Consider the following 23,337-nt stretch of genomic DNA (forward strand, 5'->3'; position numbering starts at 1 on the left):
TGTTTATTTTTCATTCAGGAAGGGCCTGGCAGCTTCCCTAACAATAATGTTTTGCAAAAACCAAGAGAGAACAAAATAGGAATTGCCAAAGCCAAACGGCTAGCAGCCACCTTCAGACAAATTGGCTTTGCACATGCTATTTGCCTTTACTTTTCTTGCACTGCTCGCTTGAAGCATTTTATGTTTATGTTGTTTCCCTGTTCTTTAAAGAAAGTATATGATACTGACTATGTCAGTCTGTGTAGTTTCGTTAGGACCAATACTATTGGACAGGGTAATGACATCAAAGCATAACTCAGATTTTGTTTTTCTTCATAACGTGCTTACAGTAGTTCTTGATTCCTTGACCTAACCTGGTCAGCTTAATAAAATCTTCCAAGTGGCAATGTGAAAGGGATTTTGTGCTGCAAGTACACCTTCTCTTACACTTCCTGAGTGAGTACCATCACTATTTTATCTTGGAATCACCTTGTCTCTTCAGTCAGGAAGAGTTGTGATCCAAAGTATAAGCCCTATTGAATTATTTTTATGAAGTATATTTTCATGCTTGTCAACATCTTGAATAAAAATGCAGGTGAAGTTAAACACTGAATAGGGTAATCTCATTAAGTGAATGTCCATGAAAAAAAGTGGGTTACATCCGCCAAATGTGAATGAGTCGACAGTTATATGATGGAGGTGCACCACCAGCACCTGTGATAAACTCCATTCAAAGTACACTGCAACCCACCTTTGGAGCCTAAGTAAAATGAGTGCACATTCTCACAGTGGTTGCTATGATTGGGACTTGGTCTATTCAAAATGTATTTTGTTTTTCTCCTCTTATCATTGATGTGTATTTTCTGTGAGTCTTGTATAGGTACGGAACCTGCATGCTTTCTCTTTTCAACACACTTTTCATTGCGATTCTGGGCGTTTGCCCTTTTTCATCCAACTATTATTTATAAGTAGAACACTCCTAATACTAAATCCTTCCCCCTCGTTTGTTAGGTCGAGCATACACATACAGCTAACACATGGTACCAAAGTAAGAGGAGCAGCAAATCATAGGGCACAAAAGTGGAGCAAGGTCCATCACTTCCTCCTCTCAGAATTCACTGGTGTGATGGCTTTGACAGTCCACTCACAGCTACCTCGACCTTGCAGATGCCACTTCCGGAAGCGCTGTCTAAAACAGCGCTCAGATAGCACTGCTTCCTATTTGAAGAGGTCCCACCTCGAGTACCCCCCACAGTCGCTGCCACATGCGCATAGTGATTCCCCATCACCCTCTGGAATCCTTTGTATAATATCACAGCCAGTCTGTAGGAAAGTGGCAAAATCACTCCCAAGATGGCGACCTTGTTGTGACCTCTCTCCTGCAGCGACAGGCCTGGGATGGTTGCTTTGGCACCTGGCATACATCCACTACACTCCAAACCCCCAAAAATATGTAAAAGACATTGTCATTTACAACGCCAATAGCTCTAATTCTCACAAATTTGAGACCTATTGCATTGCAAATGCTTGTTTATGTTGTGCAACTGACTTCATCCTAACAATTTCAGTTGGATTTTAAATACATATTTTGGCCAAAGCTTCCTAAGTTAAGTGTGCACCCAGTTACAAAGCGTCATTACATCTTTCGCGTCTTTGGTGTTTTCTTACCTGTAGGAGGCTGGCTTGATTTGTAGTGGGTACCTATGGTACTTACACCATATACCAGCTCCAATTATCCCTTGTTAGTGAAATGTAGGCAGTGTCTAGCAGTTAGGCTCTCTAGAGGTAGCTGTAGCTGAGCAGCCAAAGCTTATCTAGGAGACATGCAAAGCCCATGCAATACCACCGTAGTCACACAGTACTTACATACATGAAAGAATATACTCAGTGTTTCAAAAATAAAGTTACTTTATTTTGGTGACGCAAATGTCAAAAATACCATAGAGACTATACTCCATTAGGAGGTAAGTAATACACAAATTATATACACTAGTATGCAAAAACAGGTGTAAAAACAGTTAGAAAACAATGCAAATAGTGAAAATCACAATAGTTAGAAATGGGCCTGGGGGAACACAAACCATATACTAAGAAAGTGGAATGAGAATGTTGTTTTCCCACCCATGCAAGTGTAGTGTGTAGAGGGGCGCTGGGAGTATTAGAAAACACCAAAGGTAAGTAATAGAACCCACTCCAGAGCCCAGGAAAGCAGGAGGAAATCACAGTAACTTCCCTAGAGCATAACAGAACACAAGATAGAAGATAATGCAAGAACCAGAAGAGACCGCAAGACACCAGCAGTGGATTCCTGGACCTGAAGATGTGTGGAAGAAAGGGACCAAGTCCAAGAAGCACAGAAGAGTTCAGGGAGAACAAGAGCCCCTGCTAACCCGGAAGAAGGTGCAAAGAAGAACCACCGGTGAAGAACAACAGTCAGTACTGCACCCTAGAAGACGGATGCAGGTTCCTGGTTGGTGCAGATGATGTCCCACGTCGGATGGAAGATTACTCTCTTGTTTGCATCGCTGGACTCCACCAACAAGCCTTGGCACAAACAAAACTCGCGGTTAGCGAAAAATGGCACTGCCCGGGACCAGGAGGGACCTTGTGGACTCTACCCAGGAGGAGGAGTGAGAGGGGGCTCTCAGTAACACAGAGAGCCCACTGAAGACCAGGCAGCGTGCACAAGAGTCCCACAGCATAGGGACAAAGAAGGTGCAAAAGGAGGCCCGCGCAGAACTATAACAAAGGATCCCACTCCACTGGAGAACCACTGAGGAAGCTGTGCATTGCAGGATCGAGTGCTGGGGGCCAGGGCTGCACGGTCCACAAAGAACTTCGTGGAAGGATACCAACAAGCCTTGGCAACTGCAAAAGATACAGTGCATGGGGATACTGTCTTGCGTGGGCAGGCAAGCTCCTACCTCCACCAAAGTTGGACAGTAGTACGTCAGGACTATTGGGACCACTTCTGCCCATCACCCGTGATGCAGGATCCACAGAGCTTGTCAGGAGAGGGGACCCACGCAGTCGGTCGTCGTTGCAGAGAGGTGCCTGCTGAAGCTGGGGAGTGACTCCTTTACTCCAATGGAGATTCCTTAATTCTTCTGGTGCAGGCTTAAGACATGCTGTCCTCTGAGGATGCATGACCGGGAAACAGTTGCAGTTGCTGTCAGGAGCTGAAGATACAATGTTGCAGAAGTCGTCTTTACATCTTTGTTGCAGTTTGTAGAGTTCCTGAAGGGTTCAGATGCAGTTGCTTCAGTAAGAAGGTGAAGTAAAGGATGCAGAGGATTCCTTCTGGAGTCTTGCAATCTGAATCTGAAGAACCACCCAAGAGAGAGACCCTAAATAGCCCTGAAAGGGGCATTGGTCAGCTAAACAGGTAAGCATCTATCATGGGAGGGCTCTGATGACACCTGCTGGCACTGGCCACTCGGATGCTCCCAGAGTTCCCTGCTAACTTGGAATCCAAGATGGCAAAACCCAAAGACCCTCTGGAGGAGCTCTGAGCACCACCTCTGGGGTGGTGATGGACGGGGGAGTGGTCACTCCCCTTTTCTTTGTCCAGTTTTGCACCAGAGCAGGGACTGGGGGTCCTGGGGGGGGGGTGACTGGGGGTCCCTTAAATGGGGTAGACTGGATTATACAAGGAGGGCACTAAATGTGCCCTTCAAAGCATTTCCAGTGGCTTGGGGATGCTACCCCTCCCAAGCCTGTAACACCTATTTCCGAAGGGAGAGGGTGTAACACCCCTCCCCCAAAGGCAATCCTTTGTTCTGCCTTCCTATGCTTGAGCTGCTCATGCAACAGGAGGGCAGAAATCTGTCTGAGAGGTGGCAGCAGCTGGGGCTGCCTGGAAAACCTCAGAAGGCTGGAATGGCAATACTGGGGCCCCTCTATGGAGCCCCCAGAGTGCATGGAATCATACGACCAATGCTTGCAGAAGCATTGGGGTATGATTCCAACAAGTTTGATACCAAACATGCCTATGTTCAAAGTTACTATTATGTAGCTGGACATAGGTCGTGACCTATTTCCAGTACACGCGTAAAATGGCATCCCCGCAATCAAGACGTCTAGGGAAAATGGTCCTGGAGGTTGTGGGGGCACCTCTGATAGTATAGGAGTGCCCTCACGCACAGGTACTCTGCACCCTGCCCTCAGGGCTATAGGGCCTCCTATAGGGGTGACTTATAAGTGACCTGGTACAGTGTAAATGGCAGTGAATGGGTGCATTCCCCATTTTCTCGCAGGCTGCCATGGCAGTCCTGCAGAAGCCTTTGCATGTGCTCCGTGTGGGTGGCAAAAGAAATGCTGCAGCCCATAGGGATCCCCTGGAACTACAATGCCCTGGGTACCTAAGTACCATATACTAGGGACTTATAAGGGGGCACCACTATGCCAATTGTGGGTGAAATACTGGGCTACTAGTATGTAACAACCATAATTTAAGGGAGAGAGCATAACTACTGGGGTCCTAATTAGCAGGATCCCAGTAGACACAGTCAAACACACTGAAAAACAGGCCAAAAGTGGGGGTAACAAAGCTAGAAAGAGGCTACTTTTCTACATTTCCTTAGAAAGGCCGCTATAGAATCATGTTCCCCAACTTGTACTCTGCTGACCCTTGTGGATTAAAGTATTGCAGTGTTACATTCTTGTCTACCTTTCAACACAAAAATTAGGGTGATACTTGGTGAGGTTGAATATGCCCTCAGCGAGTGGTGGATGTAATAGCAGAGGTTGTTTCCATGGTGGTGCATTTCTTCATTCAGAAGTAGTATAACTTAAAGATTGCCTAGAACAGTGTCCACCAAAAGGGTTCTGGCAATGTTATGGGAATTGGGGCATTTTAACATAAAACAACCAAAAACATAAGGCATGAGTCACCACAGTGTCATTACTTAAGAAAGTTTCACAAACCCTCTGAAGACAGGTGGCTGTACATGTAGTGCCTAACCTCGCTTCTGGTGAAAAGAACTTTCATTGTCATAGTTCAGCTTGTAGTCGAGTCTGGTATCGTGTGTCATGGACTGCAGTGCAACTGGGCTAGGTCCCCCTACTAAGGTTGTCTTTTTATCTGGGAAATCTGGGATACCGTCTGTATTTTTATCATTGAGCAAGCAGTTTTTGTATGCAAGCCTGTCTCTCTCAGGGGTACTGGGGTTAAATTATTCATTATTTTAAAACAACATCTAACTGTGAATGGAAAAATCTAATTTTCTAGGTTTATTGATATTTAACTGCTTAGCAGGGTCATTTACATGGCCAAGTCAGGGATATTAATGTGGAAAAAAACAATAGGCTATATATAGAGATTTATTTATTTTCTTTTAAAAACTTTACACACAAAAACCTTGGGGTAGCAACCGTTTGCCATAGACATACACAAACCCGACCATTTCTTCATCATTTTAATTTCACCAGATAAAGGCAAATGAAGGAAATGAGAAGCAGAGATGTGGCCAAGTACCTAATTTGTAGACTTCGGCTTAAGAAGTGGTCTGAATCCTGGCCTCTCCGTATGACAAAATTGTGTGATCCTGAAAACATCTCACTATCCCCTTTTGCCTCTGACTCATTAGCGCATTGGAAGCCCCCTGGGGATGCTCAGCCTTTGTTTGTAGTAAGCAATAATATTTTCTGAGCGATCAATCTTTAGGCTGTGTAGCAGACATGAAGATAAAAAGATCCAAGGGAAGCAATGCTCCTTTCCATCTCTCACTGTACCCACCAGTGACTGCATATATTAGAACATGAGAGCCAGTGGTGGAAGTAGGGAAGGGGGAAATGAGATAAAAGAGAAAACCAAGTCAAGAGATCTGGTCTACATAGGCAGCAGGTTGTAGTGGTACTCTACAAAATCACCAAAAACACCCCAAATAACTTGTCAGTTACATACCAAGCATGGCTGGCAATTATGAAATGATATGACTTAGGTATTCAGAGATATTACTATCTCTGTATGCCTTAACCAGGTACTGGGAATCCTTAAAAGCTAAACATAGGGAGACTTGAACCTCTCTGTATGAATCAGAAGCCTTACCTTTGCTGAAAGGTTCTCAGCATAGGCAATCTCCGGGTACGTCTTCCTTGCACATACACCTGACATGACATTAACCAGTACTGCCAGACCCACATTGTGAAAGGGCTCCCACCACTCCTTAGAGTCTCCAGGCATATGAGGATATCTTCAATAGGAATCTAGCAGCTTCCGTAGAGCATGAAGATAGATAGCAAGAAGGTTTCCATGTTATTACAACAGGACTAAACCCTTTCCAATCCACCAGATATTGAGATTGTGGTGCGTGCCCTATTATGAAAAAGGACTGTGCGTTTGGTATGAAAAAGGACTGCAAGTTTGGTACAGCAGAACTTCATAATATGGAGACTGAGTCCTTCCACACCATTAGAAACTGTTGGCCAGGTTCCTGGCTAGTTCGCAGTGCCTCACCTGAACCCCTAACCTTACAGGGAGAAAGTGACTTGTGGCAACCTGAAACATGGCACTCTAACTCCCCCGGGAAGCCGTGGAAACAGATTTCATCCTTTCGTCATGTTACTTATTCATGACAAGGTGAAAACAAAAGAAAGATACATGCTGAGATTTCAATATATTTATTAAAACTAACGCAATCTTACATAAAGCGAATAAGCTGTGATATTTACGCAGACGGAACAGAGCAAAATAAACAGCATTGTGAACAGGGTAAAAACAATGAACATCCCCTCCATGGTTAAATGATTGTAGAAATTGTAAGTGATTCCTACTCTGCCATACTAACCTAAAGAGAGCATATTTGGGTGTACCTTCTGCCTGCCCATACCTGAAACTGGTGTCAGGAGTCTGCCTGTGTGATGAATGGCAATCCTCGTCAGAAGGCTGGTGGATCAATGCCAGTAAAGCTGCATTGTAGAGCACAGGGGTCCCAAGATGGTCGTGACTGGAATGCCTCCCTGACCCTTCCAGTCAGCGGATTGCTTGTGTAATAAAACTGCACTGTGTTAGAAGATGCAGCTCTGATGTGATGCTTTGTATCTTGGTATTAGAAGCTATTGCCAAAACTGACAACACAGCACCCGTTACATCTCGTTCTACATGTGGCCTTGGTCGGAGAGTTCCTGATTGTGTCTCATGAAAACCAACTTGAGACAAGCGTAATATACCCTGCCTTTTCAGAATAATATCATGCAAGCTTGCACATAAAAACGAATACTTCTAAAATGCGAAGTTTGTACAACGTGCAAAATGTGTAATGTGAAAAGCTAAAAACCAGGGGAAACCAACTCGGTCCAAGACTGACATCACTACAGTAGTTCCGTCTTACAAATGTGTTCAAAATTTTCGGTGCCTCATACTAATCAACTAAATTAAACTCATGAGGCATTAGACATGAAGCAAGACTTGTTTTTTCAGAACAAGGATTTAGCAGAGATATACAAAAAACTGGATATATTTTCATAGATTGGTAATTTCAAACTCACAGTAAATTTATTTACAGTTTGCCCATTACATTGGTCCCCAAAATGTAGGCTGTAATTTAGAGGTTCCTTTCAAATGCAAGTTCTTTGCAAGCGAGCACAATTTTCAACAAAATACTGAGTTACAGAACTTCTCATCTGCTCTGCAAAAAACTGAGAAGTGTATTGCCTTTTTTGAAGACCTTGTGTGCAGATTTCCGGATCTCAATTAACTAATTTGTTCTTGCACAGGTCGAGCTGAGACTGACATAGACATATCCAGTGGAAATTTGTGAGGATAATGTAATAAAGTCAAGGTGGGATCCCAGTAGATTAATGCTCTGAGATATTGTATGTTATCTCTGCCAGTCCCATGTTGCAGAATCATCCTGTGCTTTTGCATAATATAGTAAATATACTGCCACACCGTGATTCAATCTTTGAGTCTCTCCATCCTTCAGAGGATGCTAACTGGTGTACAGACAAACTTCCATAACCAACTTTTTAGAAATGACAGACCAAAACTTTGAAATGACCTGAGATTCTAAGTTGGTAATTAATATTTGTGGAACACTGTGTAAACGCAGTATATGATCCACTACCACTAGAATCAACTCAGGCAATTCTACAATAAATCCACTGACCATGTATGTATGCTAAGGTCCACTTGGAACACGTAAAAGTCTCAACAATCCTACTGTCTACTCTGCAAACTCTTGACTTCGGCACAAAGTGAACATGTTTACACATAGGGTTAATAAGTAGCATGTACCACCAAAACCATCTAACTGCTGCCAAAGTTTTAGCAGTTCCAGGTTGGCCCAATACTTTTAAATCATAAGCACACGTACAGCTAGTTGTCGTAGCTGATTAGATGATAAATACTTCACTGTTCCAGGACACTACAATCCATCTTTTTTGTTTCTATTTTCTTGTTCTTTTAACCAAACGTCTTTATCTGTAAATTGACCCTCAGTACATACTTTAACCAAAACTAAATCTGCAGTGTTTAATGCAATAGAATTATCACTCTGTCGATCTGGAGACCAAATCAGTGGTGGATTTCCAGTCACTACATTTTCATTATGTAGCTGATCTTGTCTCAATAAGGCACCTTCCTTCCTGATTCTTAAAACCTGATCTATAAATGATCACAGCCACTTGTGTGGCTAGGCTTAATGCATGGTCCCTGGATCAATCTGGTCTTTTAGCATGCGCAAGGCTGAATCACACAAGTGAGGTACCATTTTTATCGGGTGTGAGAACGCTAAGTTGGAGGAAGCATGTGAATCAGCACAGATTCCAGAATGATCACCCACAGAAATGTGAGGAAAATGTGTCAATTTAGGTAAATGTTGAGGTATGCTGGGAATTGTGAATAAGAAAATGTAGTAGGATCCATGTAAGGTACACCACACTGGTCTCCTTTGCTCTTCTATGTTTCAGAATTTCCTGGATTTGGTAGGTTTTCCTGGGTCACAGACGAGCCCAAGCCCCAACAGTGCAGCCATTCCCCATGGCAAGTAAGAGGACATTTGGCTTTACCCCAAATCTATTGGTATATATGTCAAAACAAAATCCTAATTGCCCCTGACTTGCCATGATGATGTGGATGCTCTGTGCCTCAGGGTGGCAGAAAGATTGTTAGGGCTTTAGGGGTGAAGGATAACACACCGTATCTTTTTTCCAGAAACAAAGAAAATCTCTCTGGTGTCTATTGGGCTTTTTGCCCACCTTGAGAGCACAACTGTGGTAAAACCCGCAATCAACCCATAGGGCTGGGGTGGGTGAATGAGTGTTGGGACTTTTCTAGGGTGATGGCACAAATTGATGCTATGGTGGGTCACTCTCGCTCTGTCTTTTACTTTTTTGGGTATTTTTTCCATGGTGTTTAATTGGATTTCTGCACTCTGCAGGGGAGAGGGGTTTGGGAAGTTGGGGTAAATTTCCCTGATCTGCTCCCGACAGGGGCATAAAGAATTTTGAGCCCAAGCTGAGGGAACAGCCTGATTCCTTGGTGGGCAGACACCCCCCTGTTTTTCTTCTCTCTGGTCTAGTAGGCAGATTTGGCATTAAACACCTGGATCTACTCCTGGGGGGTAGAAAGACCTTTGGATTGAGTCCCAGCCCTAATTTTTCCAGCCTTTTTTCCTTGGTGTCTAGTGGGCTTTCTTTCACCAAGGGGGGTAGATTGGGGTAAACAACTTCTATCTGCCCACCAGGAGGGTCAGGAAGACTTTAATGCCCAAGGAGCCACTCCCCAAGAGAGTGAATAATGATATTCTATATCTTTATTTACCCTCTACTGGGGGTCAAATTGGGGTAAAGAAGCCTATCCGCTTCCCTGAGGGGACAGAGAGACTACCATGGCCAACATCAGGGGTGGTGGGGCAAGGGCCCATGCCAGGGGGCCCCCCCAAACCATACAGTAAAATATTGCCGGGTGGCCTAATGGCCTTTCTGCCACTCCCTTGGAGCAGAATGGTAGCAAACACCCCTATATCCCCCTGGGGGGTGTAGAAAAGATGACCATGCCCAAAAGGAAATGCTCCTGGTGTCTAGTTGGGTTGATCTCTACTTCGGGATCACATGCACAGTGCAACCCACAAGCAAGGATCCACTAGGGAGAGAAAGTGTTGGAAAGGGTTATGCCACCTGGCACTGATCAGTAGTGAAATCAGGCCATGCCTTTAGAGCAGTCTGCTTTCACTTGTTTTGCTGTGATTCCAGCACACTGTGTGTGCTGGTGTTACAGCTAAATAAAAACAATCAATCTGAGGACATCCCAACTTTCTGTTGAAAATTTATAAAAATAAATGTTTGTGGTGTTTTCATCTGAAACACTTTCTTTTCAAATACGGCGGATGACCTGTTGGTGTCCTCTGCACCATAAAGGTGGTGAGGAGACATCAATGTGTTGTCCTCCACACTAAAGTGGTTAAGCAGAGGAGCATATAAAAAACAAAATAAACCTCCTCTTAATGATTTCCAAGATAAATCATTTGCTTATGGAACTTAACTAAGCCTGGGGATAAATTGGGACCATCCAATGTATTTACCATCCACAGAAAGGTGTTTCCTAATGACTTGAATTTGTGAAAATTGTGCGAACTTATCCATATAATTCCCAGAAGTTCCAGGATACAAAACCTTTGACACCACTTTTTACTCACCATCAGACAAAAATATCTTTGTGGGACTTACAGGCCTCAAAAAATCTACTTGCCCACTCGCTATGGCGAGTCATATTGTGTATCAGGTTGAGCTATTTTTAGGACTTACTTGCAACTTCTGGCGAGCTGACAAAGAACAGGTATTCTGCTCAGACAGAAAGTGAAAAAGATGCTTTTAAATCTTGTTCTTGTTACAATTGCTCTGTGTTCTGAGACAGAGGTCAAAAGTCAGTTTGTCTTTTCAAATTCTGACTGCAGAGTTCCAGGATTTTGTAAGGTGACTTGTCTGATCTGCTGTAAAAACTGTGAAATGAAAGGCTGTGTGGGTTTTTGCTAAAACACACAACATCTAAATAACTAAGTCAAATGTACAAACATTTCAAAATGCATGTGAGTAGCTGTGAAAGACCATTTTTTGTTCTTTAGTATAAGTTAGTGGGAAGGTTTGTGGACATTGTTTGGAAATTTACTGTCTGTAAATGACAGTGTGCTACCACATCATGCTTGAGTAATACATTTATTAAAAGTGAGTGTTTAAATATAAACTGTGAAATACTTCTGCCTTGATGGCAGTGCTATTAGTAAACTAAGACAAATCACAGATCATATGTAGACTATATGTGGGCTACATTCTTATTATACATGGAGCAAACGTTTAGTCTATTTGATCAAACAAAATAGTTTTTTGGTACAGCAGAAATGCTGAACTCACATATTTGAAGGTGCACTCATAAGGATAATGGAAAAGGTGACTGAAATAAAATGTTTGCCAAGCATCACACAATTTGAGACCCGTTTATGGGTCAGGTATATTACAGTTAGGTCAAGTAGATCATTCAAGTTACTCGGCCTGCAGGTCTTGCAACAATTTTATGATTTTTTTGAGGCCTGACGTATATGCACCACAGCTGACTGAATAGTATTCACAACACATCTGGAAAAAGACTTAAGTTCCTCACTCAACAAGGCAGGTCCTTTCATTTGATTGTTGGGGAGTCTGGTTTTCTGCTGGATGTAATTCATTTGTTGACAGCACTGCAGCCACCTGACGCTTAACAATCTTAACTTAATTTTGAAATCTTTTACAAAATGTTCTGACCTTCCAGAATATGAACACAAATCATTTTGAATGCCTTCTGTCTTTCTCTCTTCTAGATATTGGGTCTCTGCACCACCCATTCACATTATGTCTCAGATGAATTTACCTTACTGCTCTCTGCTTTCTGAGACTGTAGTACTGATAGTCTTGTCTTTTCTATTTTTTTTGTTCAGTCAAATGATCCAGTTGTACCACTAACTCAATAAGCTCATCACATTTGTTAGCTGGATTAGCCACCTGTGCTAAAACATCCTTTAATTCTCTCTGAAGACCTTGATAAAACAAAAATGCACTTTTGCTTCTGGCCAACTTTCAACTGATTAAATGTAGTAATATAACAATTCTTGTTTCACTGTTTTACATTTATTAAATCTGGGCCTGATTTACAAAAGTAACTTGCGCTTTTGAGTAAGTTCATACTTTTAGGCGCAATGTGGTCTGACTGCTATATGTCTAGCTACCAGAGGGTTAAGCACAAGTGAATTTTGTGGTTCACCCTGGCAAAGATTATGGTTGTTGCCTGAGTGGGTCTCTAACCAATCAATAGCCCTTCTTACAGCGTAGGCACTCCTGCAGCGTAGACACCCCTATGGATGTACCATTTTCCTAGGAAGTCTCTATGAAGTTGGATAGGCATTTGACGAGGTACCACTGAGGGCATTGGGTTTGGCAGGAAAAGCTCAGAGCAGGAGAAACTCAGTTTTCACAACCCAGTAAGTCCTCTCGCTGGTTGGATACTTTTAACAATTTCGCCTTGTCTAGATTTTTACCTTCAGAGTTACTCTGTTTTTTGAAGCTTTGAATCCTTCAGTGGGGCAGGACTGTGGCTGTATCAAACACTGAGTTCCACAGGGCTGGATACCTTCTCATAGAGGATCTGCTGAATTGGATTTGCTGCTGCATAAATGCTCCAAGTGGGAGAAGTCTGTTTTCTTAGCTCAGCGAGGTCACGCCTTGATCGGGTGGCCTGGTGTGGCTTGTCCTGATCTTCTGAAGCCTGGAAGTCCAAAAGTATTACAAGTCCCAGGTTTTTAGTGACAATAGGTCTCAGGACCTCAAGAAGAGTACTTGGGGGTCAAGGCGTACTCAAGCAGAGGCCACCAGTAGGATCCAGGTCATGTCCAGGTTGTACTGGTCAGCCGGGAACGTCAGGAAAAAGGCCTTGTGCACGTGTAGCTTTTTGTAGCCATTTATCCACACAGAATGTCAACCAAATTAACCTTGGTATCTTCTTCTTTGTCCTGGATACAAAAGGGAGCAGGTCTAGTCTTTCATGGCCCCTCTCATGTCACAGAGAATATGTCCATTCCTCTTCTGTTCTTCCACAGGTCCAGAAAGTGTTCTAAAGAGGGTGCCTTTGGGTGTCACATTTATGCTTTGCAGTAATTAGTGGATTAGGGTGACTCCTGACCCCTTCCTCTAGACAATAGAGTAAAGGTTTACAGTGGTTACCCTGCCTACTTTTACAGTAGTTCCTGCCCTCCTAAAATCCAAGATGGGGAAATGTTTCACCCCTTGTGCAGAGCTTGTGTGCCCACCCAGAGGTGTGGTCTAGGTAGGCAGCAGTCCCCTCCTCTGTGCTTTCTTCAAAACTGTTCTGGGCAACTTTCCACCCCACTGGGTTTGGTGCCTGCCTGACTAGGAGGTTAGAAGTTGGGGCCTTTCCAGATGTCACCCAACATCCTTCTTGTGACAGGTTAGGCCTTTTGAAGTAAATTAGGTTCCTGGGTGCATCCGAACTGGTTTTCCTGAAAGGGGAAGAGAAAACAACTCCCTTCCAAAGTCATTGTCTCGGCTCAGCAGTTCTCACACCTCATCAGGCCTAATCACCCACTTGACTACTGTGGAAAAGCAAATGCAGATTAGCCTCTAGGACCTTCAAACCCAGAATAGATAACTTTCTAAGCGTTACTTTTCCTTAATATTTATTCAAACCCAGCTTCCTCTTTAAGTTGAACTTTTAATAAATGTTAAAAACAGTGGTGTAATCATATTTCTACCTGTTCACAATCCAGCAATTGAAGAATTAACACTTAATCCTGCTTCCCAAATTTTTCTGTGGCTAGCCATATTCCTCTTACAGTGAAAATAGCTATTGGGTGCTAGTTACTGTAAGATCAGGTTAACCTTAAATTTCTACATGTCCTACTTTTAAATATCATGTAGCCTGACGTATGGACTGCAAGGTGTACAAAGGGGTGACAGTATTTAAAAAGAAGATTTTCTCTAGTCAAAAGGCTTATTTTTATAAGTCCCTTTTGATAGGACCCATTACAGGTTTTACACTAGTAGTCAGGCTACATAGAGTAGGCCTGAAGTCATGTTTGCTGTGCCACTGTAGTGGATAGCACTATAGGTGCTGCAGACCAAAAGTGGCATTTAACGTCCAGGCCCTGGGAGCACTTCCTTCACCATATAATAGGGATGTATAAGCATGTTAAGTGTGCCAATTAGAAATAAGCCGTTTCAACCATGTTTAGAGGGGGGCACAGGCACTTTACTACTGGTTAGCAGGTTTAAAATGCAAAGAGTTCTAAAGCCAGCAAAGCAGATAGGGCAAAATATCCTGGAGTGGCAATGTATGGTCATTTCCAAAACCGACCTTCTGGGACAAAGGTGTTCTTGAAATCACCTGCTCCTCAAGAACATTTCTTTACAATTAAATGAAGTCCACTTATCAGTAAATAGGACTCATGCCATATCCTGTAGTTACGCTTATATGTTTGTATTGTCTTTGATATATGAGGTCAGAAATGTTTTAAATTAGACTAAGCAGTTCTGAATGTATACTAGTATAGTGTGTGAGGGGCCCTCCAGAGTTCTCTATCGGCAGAGATGGTGAGCATATGGATTAATTTGAGGACTTCCTCCAGATGAAAATGAAAGTGTGGGAACAAATGTGCAGCTGCCATGAATTACGCTACAGTCTGTTCATCTGTATTTTCTACTCTATAAACGATCTTATTTTGCTTCTTACAAATACTCTTAAACATCTGTCAGATTAAGGAAGGAAGAAAACTTTAACTGTTTCTTAGTAAGGTTCCCATATTTTGTAACTTTTTCTTGGTACTACCAGATTGCTCAAGGGCTTGAGTACCTTATTGGCAAATGCGTGATTCATACTGCAGCTAGGCAAAAAATTTAATCTGTGTCATTACTTTGCTTCCTTATTAGCATAAACATGTTGTGAGGAGCTATTGATTAACGTTTTTGCATCTATCTCCTCCTGACTCATAGTTACCTAGTTGGAAGCTCCATCGTCTACGTTTTCTCTGTTCAGCCCGTCTTTACCTCCTCTTTTCATTAGACTTACATAAAATTCTACATCTTCTGATATTGTTTACACAACAAGTAGTTTCTACTGTGTTATGGAAACGAACATGCAAATATGTTAATAATTACATATACTTTGGTACTTTTGAAAGGCCAGTAGATGTGAGGAAGATACTCTCTCTTATCAGGGACTGAATGAAATCTGACTGACGCTTCTACATGTTTCATGGTCTACATGAGGTGAATACAGATGTTTGTTGTTAACCAAGTTAATATTCTATTTGTATGTCTTCAAAGTTCCATATCGGCCATACATACCTCTTTGTGAGTAGATTTCTGTATCACTCATGTATAAATTATCCCATTAATCGTGTTGTCTTTTTTTCAAGCTTGCACTGCAGTTTCCATCAGATGAAGTGATTTTGGTAACATCATCTCCTCTTATTAAAGCAGTAACACACTTCAAACAGGTAAGATATAATCATATTTACAGCTGGTCAATCTCAGAAAGTGTTTTTAAGTTTCATTATGTGTATTTTCATTTTATTATGTGCATTTGCTTGGTGTGCCGTAGCCCTAATAGCTGTTTTGTTGTCCCGGGCCTGCTTTCACTGCGTCTTCTTCTCATTTGCAGAGCTGTACCTTATGCATCCCTAAACATTTTTTCACGAATGCAGCACTTCCATATTTTGTAGTGTGTAAACAGTTTCATTTATTTTAGACTTGGAAGATGTGACTCTCAGTTACACTTGAATTAATTTGTTTTTGCCATAACTGGTGCAAAAGCTGCATGCACATAAAGGTTAGTTGGTATGTTTTGACGAGCAACAAAGTTCTATATTTGTATAGCTAAGCCGAAACACTAATGGGCTGAACGGTCATTTCTTTTTAAATTTTTTAAACGCCTTCCAAGGGAAGCTAAAAATAACTTGTACTGCATGACAAACTAAACAAATGTACAATGTTTTGCCTATTTGCTTTCAGGCTTAGGACACTGTGCTAGGAAGGCACACTCTACCCGCTTCTGTTCTATAGTACTGAATGCGCCTGTACCCTGTTAGATAGCCTCTTTCACTATTTCTCTGAGACATCTTTCTCCAGTATTTGCCTAGGTAGCAGATCCTTCAGTTACACGCCATAATCATGCTCTGCCACTGAACCCAGAACTTAGTTTGAGCCATGGCAAAATGCCTCATTTTACATTATTTTAAAGTCATCCCAAGCAGCACAAACATTGGTGCATCCTAATAATTCACAATATGTGGATCTGGGATGTGTTTTAAGGGGCACTTAAGTGGGAGGCTCAATCAGTACTGCAGGCCCACTAGTAGCATTTAATTTACAGACCCTGGGTATATGGTATACCACTCTACAAGGAACCTATAAATACATTAAATGTCAATCAGATGTAAACCAGTCTAACCATATTTAGGAGAGTGAGTGCAAGTACCTTAACACTGGTCATCAGTGGTAAAGGGCACAGAGTCCCACATCCAACAAAACAAATTTCAGCAGAAAAATGGAGGTAAGTAGGCACAAAGTGTGGTAGAAGACCACCCTAACGCTGATAGGTCTAAGATTTACTGCATCATGTACTAAAGTAAATATGTCTGCTCTTGCAAGGCTCCTCCCTTCTCACGTAGATCTTCTGCTCCTTTTGTTTGATTTGGAAAGCCCATTTCTTTCTCTTACCCTGACTCTTGTGTTTGCAAGATATGGAGATTTTTCAAATATGCTGATCACTGTAGTTTTAAGTATGAGCTTTTTATCTGAAACTAAAAGGACAATTACCTGTGTTGCTTATGGAAGGGGTAGAAGAAAGGTTGATTTTTGTGTTTGAAACTAGAAATGGACTCTGAAGGTTGTTGTTTTAGAACATAGAATGACAAATGCTTGACATTGAATATATTGTTAGAATTAAATAAAAATAAACTGTTTTTCTTCATTTTAATTCAGATTTCCAAAACTTTAGAGGAATTTGAAGTAGAAGAACAACCAATAACAATCCTTGAAAACAAATTTCCTAATATTAGGGTGATACAGTCGGCTGTGAAGAGGCTGGAAAGTGCACAACATGTATGTAAACTCAGTGATCATTGTGGAATATAAGGGTTGAATTTATTGCTATTTGTGATGAGAGTTTTCACCCATAAAGTCTCAACACTATTAGACAAATGATCTTCCACGAAACCATGTGTTCTAGGAACTACATCTTTCAATGGAAAGGCTAAATCTAGAGATATGATTGAGCCAGTTTGTCTTTGGAGCACTTTGTGGGGAACAGGTGGGTCTTTAAACATAATTTTAAAGCAAGAGAGGTTTTCAATTTGGCAGACACTAAATGACCTTATCTTCCAGATTTGGAGAGCTTGGCCAGAAAAAGATCTACAACCCATACACACTTTTGTAACTCAATTTACTTACAGAACATTCCAGTAGCCCACCTCCTGAATTTAGAGATCAATAGGAGATTTGCACATGTGGGACAGGGTTCTTGAGCAGAGCAGTTATGACTTTGATTTATCTCTTGAGAGACACAAGCAGTGAAAACCTACACAAAGATCTCTGCAGCAATCAGCCAACCTCAAATTCATTAGCTTAGTGTATTTTAAGAGCTGAATGTATCAACAAAATAAACCTTTTATTTTTTTTTAAATTAATTTTGTGTGTTCGGTATTATAGTTAAAGTGATCGTTAACTTTTATATTTTTCACTGTATGATGATTTTTATTCCTGAACCTTTTCGCCTAATCTGTGTCACAATACAGAATGTCACTTTTGTGGTAATAGGCTACTTTAAGGTCCATGCTCAATGTGATTGCAAAAAAGTCAGGGTATGATCAGCATTGCAGATGCTTCTACTCTCTGCCTACTCGTGCAACTGGCAGTCGTAAAGTTCAAACACAAAAAAGATGCCACCTCCATTAAAAGATGTAGACTTTGTTGGAAGATAAGATGAAGATGATGATGATGACAATAGTGAAGCTGATTGTAATGTCTACCTTTGTGATGATGACCTCTTTCCTTAGGTACAACTTTGAATTTACCACCAATCAGTTTCTGCCACATGACTGAAATTTTGTTTCCAACCTTTTGAATAGAGTTGATTCATTTTCTATCCACCTTTCTTCACTGGCCCCCGCTTTTGAAAGGTATGGTCAATACTTCTTGCAGCTGGAATGCAACTGTAGCCACCAAACCATTGCCTATTCCATTTGCTCGTTTGTGCTATTCACTTTCTTCCATGTTGTCAAGGTCAGGGATTATCCACCTCTGAATGGAACATACTATTGTGGTACTACAAGTTTTGGGGGCATCTGTTCAGAATTACACAATGAGGAGCTACCTACATCTGTATGAGAACCATTCATTTGAATTTATTTTTTCTGAATGAAATTTTACACGTACAACTGTTGGGTCAACACATTTTGACAAAATCATGATGAAGACAGAGATGTGGAATTGAATGCCATAATAAAAGCAACAACAGTCTTGTAGTTTGTGTCCATAGTATTTATTCCCATTACACCAAGTAAATTAAAAGTGTGCAAAACAGAGATAAGAAACCAAAAAAGGTCTGTTATGGTGGATGAAAGTATAGTGGTGGAGCCAAAATTGTTTGTAGTCTAATGTCCAAAATACAAATGTCCTCAGAAAAGGTAATTGTGTCCCAGTAATAGTCCACACAGTGAATGGTAAAAACACAGAGGAGATAATTTGGTACGGTGTCTCTTGATGGTGGTGGTGGAGGTCTTGCCCTCCTCTCCTGGCAGGCTGTCTGCCCCTTCATGGGAGGAGGGGGGGCACAGGTGCAGGGACTCCGTAGGGGTAGCACGTCCCTCATCTGGCAGGGTCTCCCTATCTGTGTCTTGCAGTGGTGTAGTTGGGTCAGAGGTAGAGGGACCACAGACAGAGGTTGATGGAATTGGGAAAGCCCTGTTCATGGGGTGGTAAATGTCAAATAACACCCCAGTTAGGGATCTCATTTTGTCGTTGTGTTTACGTATTTCCAACATGAGCTCCCTCTGCATGTCCTTGATCTCCTTGAGCTCAGTTACTACCCTGCTCATCACATCTTGGGACTGTTGTACTGCTCCCAAGATTCGGTCGATGGTGGTCTGGCTGACAAAGACCCCAGTGTCCTCTTGTTGATGGCACATGAATTCCCTCCCACGACCCCTACCCCTACTACACTGTGCCCTTTGAGCAGTGTGCCTCATCCCACTGTGTCCTGGCAGAATTTGAGGCAGAGTGGCTGATTGAACAACATCTGCCAGGACTGGGGAAGGCAGAAAATGGGTGTTGGGTTCCTTGGTACATAGGAAGTGGAGATGTCCTTCTACATTGATGGTGTTTCAGATGGGGTGGAAGGTGTAGGTGTGGGCAGAGTGTGGCTCACTGGGGCAGTCTGGCCTGACAGACCAGATGGACCCGCTGTCTCCAGATCATCCGGACTTGCAGGAGTGTAGTCCTCACCGAAGGCCTATTCCTGGTCTGAAGTGGAGGTGTCTTGGATGACAAATGGTCCACTGGTCCGGGGGGTTGGACGTGAGAAGAATGCAGAGAATATTTAAATAATATCTAGTTTGTGTATCCTATGGGTTTTGATTACAAATGAGGCAACCTAAAAAAGACAATTCATAGTAATAAAATGATTAGGGATTTGTGTGCTTTTCATGGTTTTTCACATTGAGGCTGATTTACACAGATTCAAACTCCAGTGATGATGTGGTAGAGATGTCCTGGAATGGAAAATGTTTTTTCTGAGTGAAACATTACAGGTATCATACATTCAAGCCAACACAGTGGTGAGTATGTTAGAGTACTAGACCATTCCAAGGCGTAGCAGGCTGAAAAACATTATACAAACTGTGGTTCAACTTAATATTCTGACTGGCCTTGGTCATCATATGGACAGTGTTTAAGTATGTTGTGTTTGGATATCATTTCTATTCAGCATGCCACACTACTGTACAGGTTAGTAAATCTGGGATGACATATATGTACATCAATTCAGTGTAGCTATGAGAAGGGGTAACCATGGTTTAGGGACACTACAACTGACATTTTCATCCATGGCATAATATTGTGACTGTCAAAAGCACATTTATTGGAGATGTGTGCACATATGCAAGTAAAGGATTGTGGAGTAATGTTGCCTCGAACTGTTGTTTTGCAGGTGCCACAAAAGGGGACCATGGTAGTTGTAGTCATCTGTTGACACCATAGACAATAGTTTTTAGGTGATTTGCACATATCTTTTTCGATGACTACAGTGGAGATGAACACACATTTACAACATGGACACACATATGGGTATGATGTGAATCAGGGAAATAACCTACTTACAAGCAGTATACCTTCATGTGCAAATGGATGGAGTTTTGTACCTGTTTTTTGTGCAGCATACATTGATATACAGCAAGGGACTTAGCAAATGCAAGGGATGATCCATGGGGAACAACACACAATCTAACTTGACGGATTGCACATTGTTCCAAAAGGGAGACAGCCATGATGCTAGTAATTGGTATGACACAAGATATTTTATGGCATCACGTTTAGGTATATCAGTTTTGATGAGGGTCTAGACCCATTCTAAAAGTCTATCTTAAGGGCAGAACTCCATTTGTGATTGATGAGATGTTACTAAGTTCAACTTACCAGACTCCACTCCACCAGGGATTCCAGTCAAGCCTTCAGGATGTAGGATCTGCAAGACCACCTCCCCCCCAGGGAAAGAGTTGGGGGGGCTGGGAGAACCACCAGCAGTCCTCAGGGTCTCCAGGTTAATCTTGGAGGCCAGGGGATTGGCTCTCCCCTGCAGGTCTTTCCACCTCTTCCTAATCTCCTTCTGTGTGAGCAGGTTGTTAGCTACAAAATTCACTCTGTCAACTATTCTGGCCCACCTTTGCCTTTTCTGAGATATTGTGGTATTTTGGAAGTGTGCTTCAATCAATTGCGGCTCTACCCTAATGATTTCATCCACCATGACAGACAAGTCTCCCTCTGACAAAAGTGGATTTCTCCTCCCTGCCATTGTGAAAATAGTGAAAATTGGAATAGTGAGCAGATTGGGTTGGAAAAATAAAAATAAATCTGGGGAAAAAATAACGGAAGAGAGCAACACAGAATTGTGGTTGGGGAGGACCCTGTGTCCTTGTTGTAAGGCTCAAGTTCAAAATGCTCTGCTGCAGTGGAATGGAAAAGGTTCATGCTCTGAAATGGAGTGTGTTTTGTAGGTGTTCACAATTGTCCAATATACAACAGGTGTGGGCTACTAGCAGGCAACCAATAACCACAGTCATTGTACTATACTGAACGGGTGCAGCAATGGACTCTTGCCGTCATGGGCCCGCTGCTGAGACACCTCCAGCAAGACTGTGTGATCTAAATATGCTCTGCGAGATCCCACTGTCAAGATAGCGAGTTCTCCGTGTTGACTGCCAACTGCAGCTTGCGCGAGAGAGTGGACTCTGTTGTGGCGGTATTGGGCTCAGCGGGCTAAAGAATCTCCACTTGACAGTCTTTTTATGGGGCTGCACCCGAAGCGACTTGGCTGTGCAACCGCCAAGATCTAAATCAGGCCATAAGTCACTGAACTAAGCCATGTGTCTGAAGCTAGTTAGTTTCTCGATGGCCTAATCCTGACAAAGTTAATTTCTCTTGCGTGCTGCGCGGTTTGGGAAATGAGGTGTAGAGTGCCCTATTTGCTTGCACTCTTGCTGTTAGTTTCTTGTATAAGAGGTCACCATATTTAATAAATGTAGACCCAACATTAATTTTATGTATGACCCCAAGTAAACAGACAAGATCAGAAAGGTTGAAGGCTCTAATGAGACCTGATAGTGATCTCTACAGTAGTTGGTCAGCTAAAAGAACATAGAAGTGTGTTCTTAAAATATAAAGTTGTTGTGAAAACCTGAAAAAGTATCAAATGAATAGTAAAATATGAGAATCAGACCTTTCAGCTCTGAGGCTAGAGCTGTTGCTCTAAACACTGTTTGTCTGATCTCCATTCTCTCTGTTCTCTGAAAACAACTGAATATTATTGATAGCAAAAGAGTTCCAGTGCATTGACAATCCCTTTAGAAAATGCCATTAAATATGATGGGGTTTAAAAATATAATTTTTAAGTGCGCTCTGGAATCGTCCCAGACATCTCTAAAGTTTATAAAGCATGTTAATCTATGAATTAATCCATGTTTCAGTAGTAATGAGCCCCATGTAGTCTGTTAACTATTTTATTTCATCAATCTTATTACAGATAGTTGTGACAGAAGATGGTAAGCAATATATATATGAAAAGCTTTGTATATGTGCTGGAGCCAAACCCAAGCTCATATTTGAAGGAAATCCATATGTATTGGGCATTCGTGATACGGACAGTGCAAAGGTAATATTTCCATTCACATGGTGAATTTATTTTGAAGGTACCACATTAGTAATTGTTAAATATATTATGATTGTTATTTATCAGTGTACATTTCAACTGGAAAAATCTTATTTGTCCAGTCTATGAACATATCGACCTGACAGATGTGTAGTGATAAAATTTAGTTTTTCACAGTTGTTCCAGGCCTCAATCCCACTCTACAGTATTTAAGGAGCAGGAAATCCTTTACCATGAATAATTTAAGTGTACTGTTTTAAAACATTTGGGGCTACATGTACGTACCATTTTGCACATCGCAAACGGCGCATCGGGGCGTTTGCGACGTGCAAAATGCACTTTGCCATGTACCAACCCATTTTGGGGATTCTGTAAACTATTTACCGAATCACAAAAAGGGATTGTGAGTCGCAATTAGGAAGGGGTGTTCCTTTCCTAATTATGACTCGCAGTCCCACGTATGATTGTTTTGTGACCGCGAATGCGGTTGCAAAACAAACGCAGTTAGCACCAGTGTCACACTGGTGCTAACCTATGCGCAAATGGTAAGGGGTCCCCATGGGGCGCCTTTCCCTTTGTGAATGTCTGTAAAAAACTATTTTTCGGAGCAGGTAGTGATCCTACGGACCACTGCCTGCTCTGAAAAAATGAAACAAAAATGTTTAATTTTTTGTTTTTGAAATGCATCTCATTTTCCTTTAAGGAAAACGGGCTGCAATAAAAAAACTGCTTTATTTAAAAGCGGTCACAGACATGGTGGTCTGCTGTCTCCAGCAGGCCACCATCCCTGTGTGGGCCGCCATTTCCAAGGGGGGTCACAAATTGCGAACTACCTCATGAATAGTCATGAGGTAGGCATTTGTGACCCCCTTGCGAGTCGCAAATAGTGTCATTGACACTATACAACATTCGGTTTTGCGACTCGCAAATTGCGAGTTGCAAAACCAAAGTTCGAT

General features: G+C 42.0%; 1 protein-coding gene across 5 annotated transcripts in view; it reads left to right on the forward strand.

Annotated features, from left to right (window-relative positions):
* The window catches only part of PYROXD1 (pyridine nucleotide-disulphide oxidoreductase domain 1), a 159,382-nt gene that overhangs the window by 5,010 nt on the left and 131,035 nt on the right, over positions 1–23,337 (forward strand). For 4 of the 5 annotated variants that reach the window (XM_069228527.1, XM_069228529.1, XM_069228528.1 and 1 more), the window contains exons 2-4: positions 15,378–15,458; positions 16,945–17,064; positions 22,256–22,384. In XM_069228527.1, the coding sequence (XP_069084628.1) occupies positions 15,378–15,458; positions 16,945–17,064; positions 22,256–22,384 (330 nt within the window). The remainder of the gene's footprint in view (positions 1–15,377; positions 15,459–16,944; positions 17,065–22,255; positions 22,385–23,337) is intronic. The other variant, XM_069228531.1, reaches the window with a different exon arrangement.

The sequence above is a fragment of the Pleurodeles waltl genome, chromosome 4_1 (assembly GCF_031143425.1).
Source record: "Pleurodeles waltl isolate 20211129_DDA chromosome 4_1, aPleWal1.hap1.20221129, whole genome shotgun sequence".
Lineage (NCBI taxonomy): Eukaryota > Metazoa > Chordata > Amphibia > Caudata > Salamandridae > Pleurodeles > Pleurodeles waltl.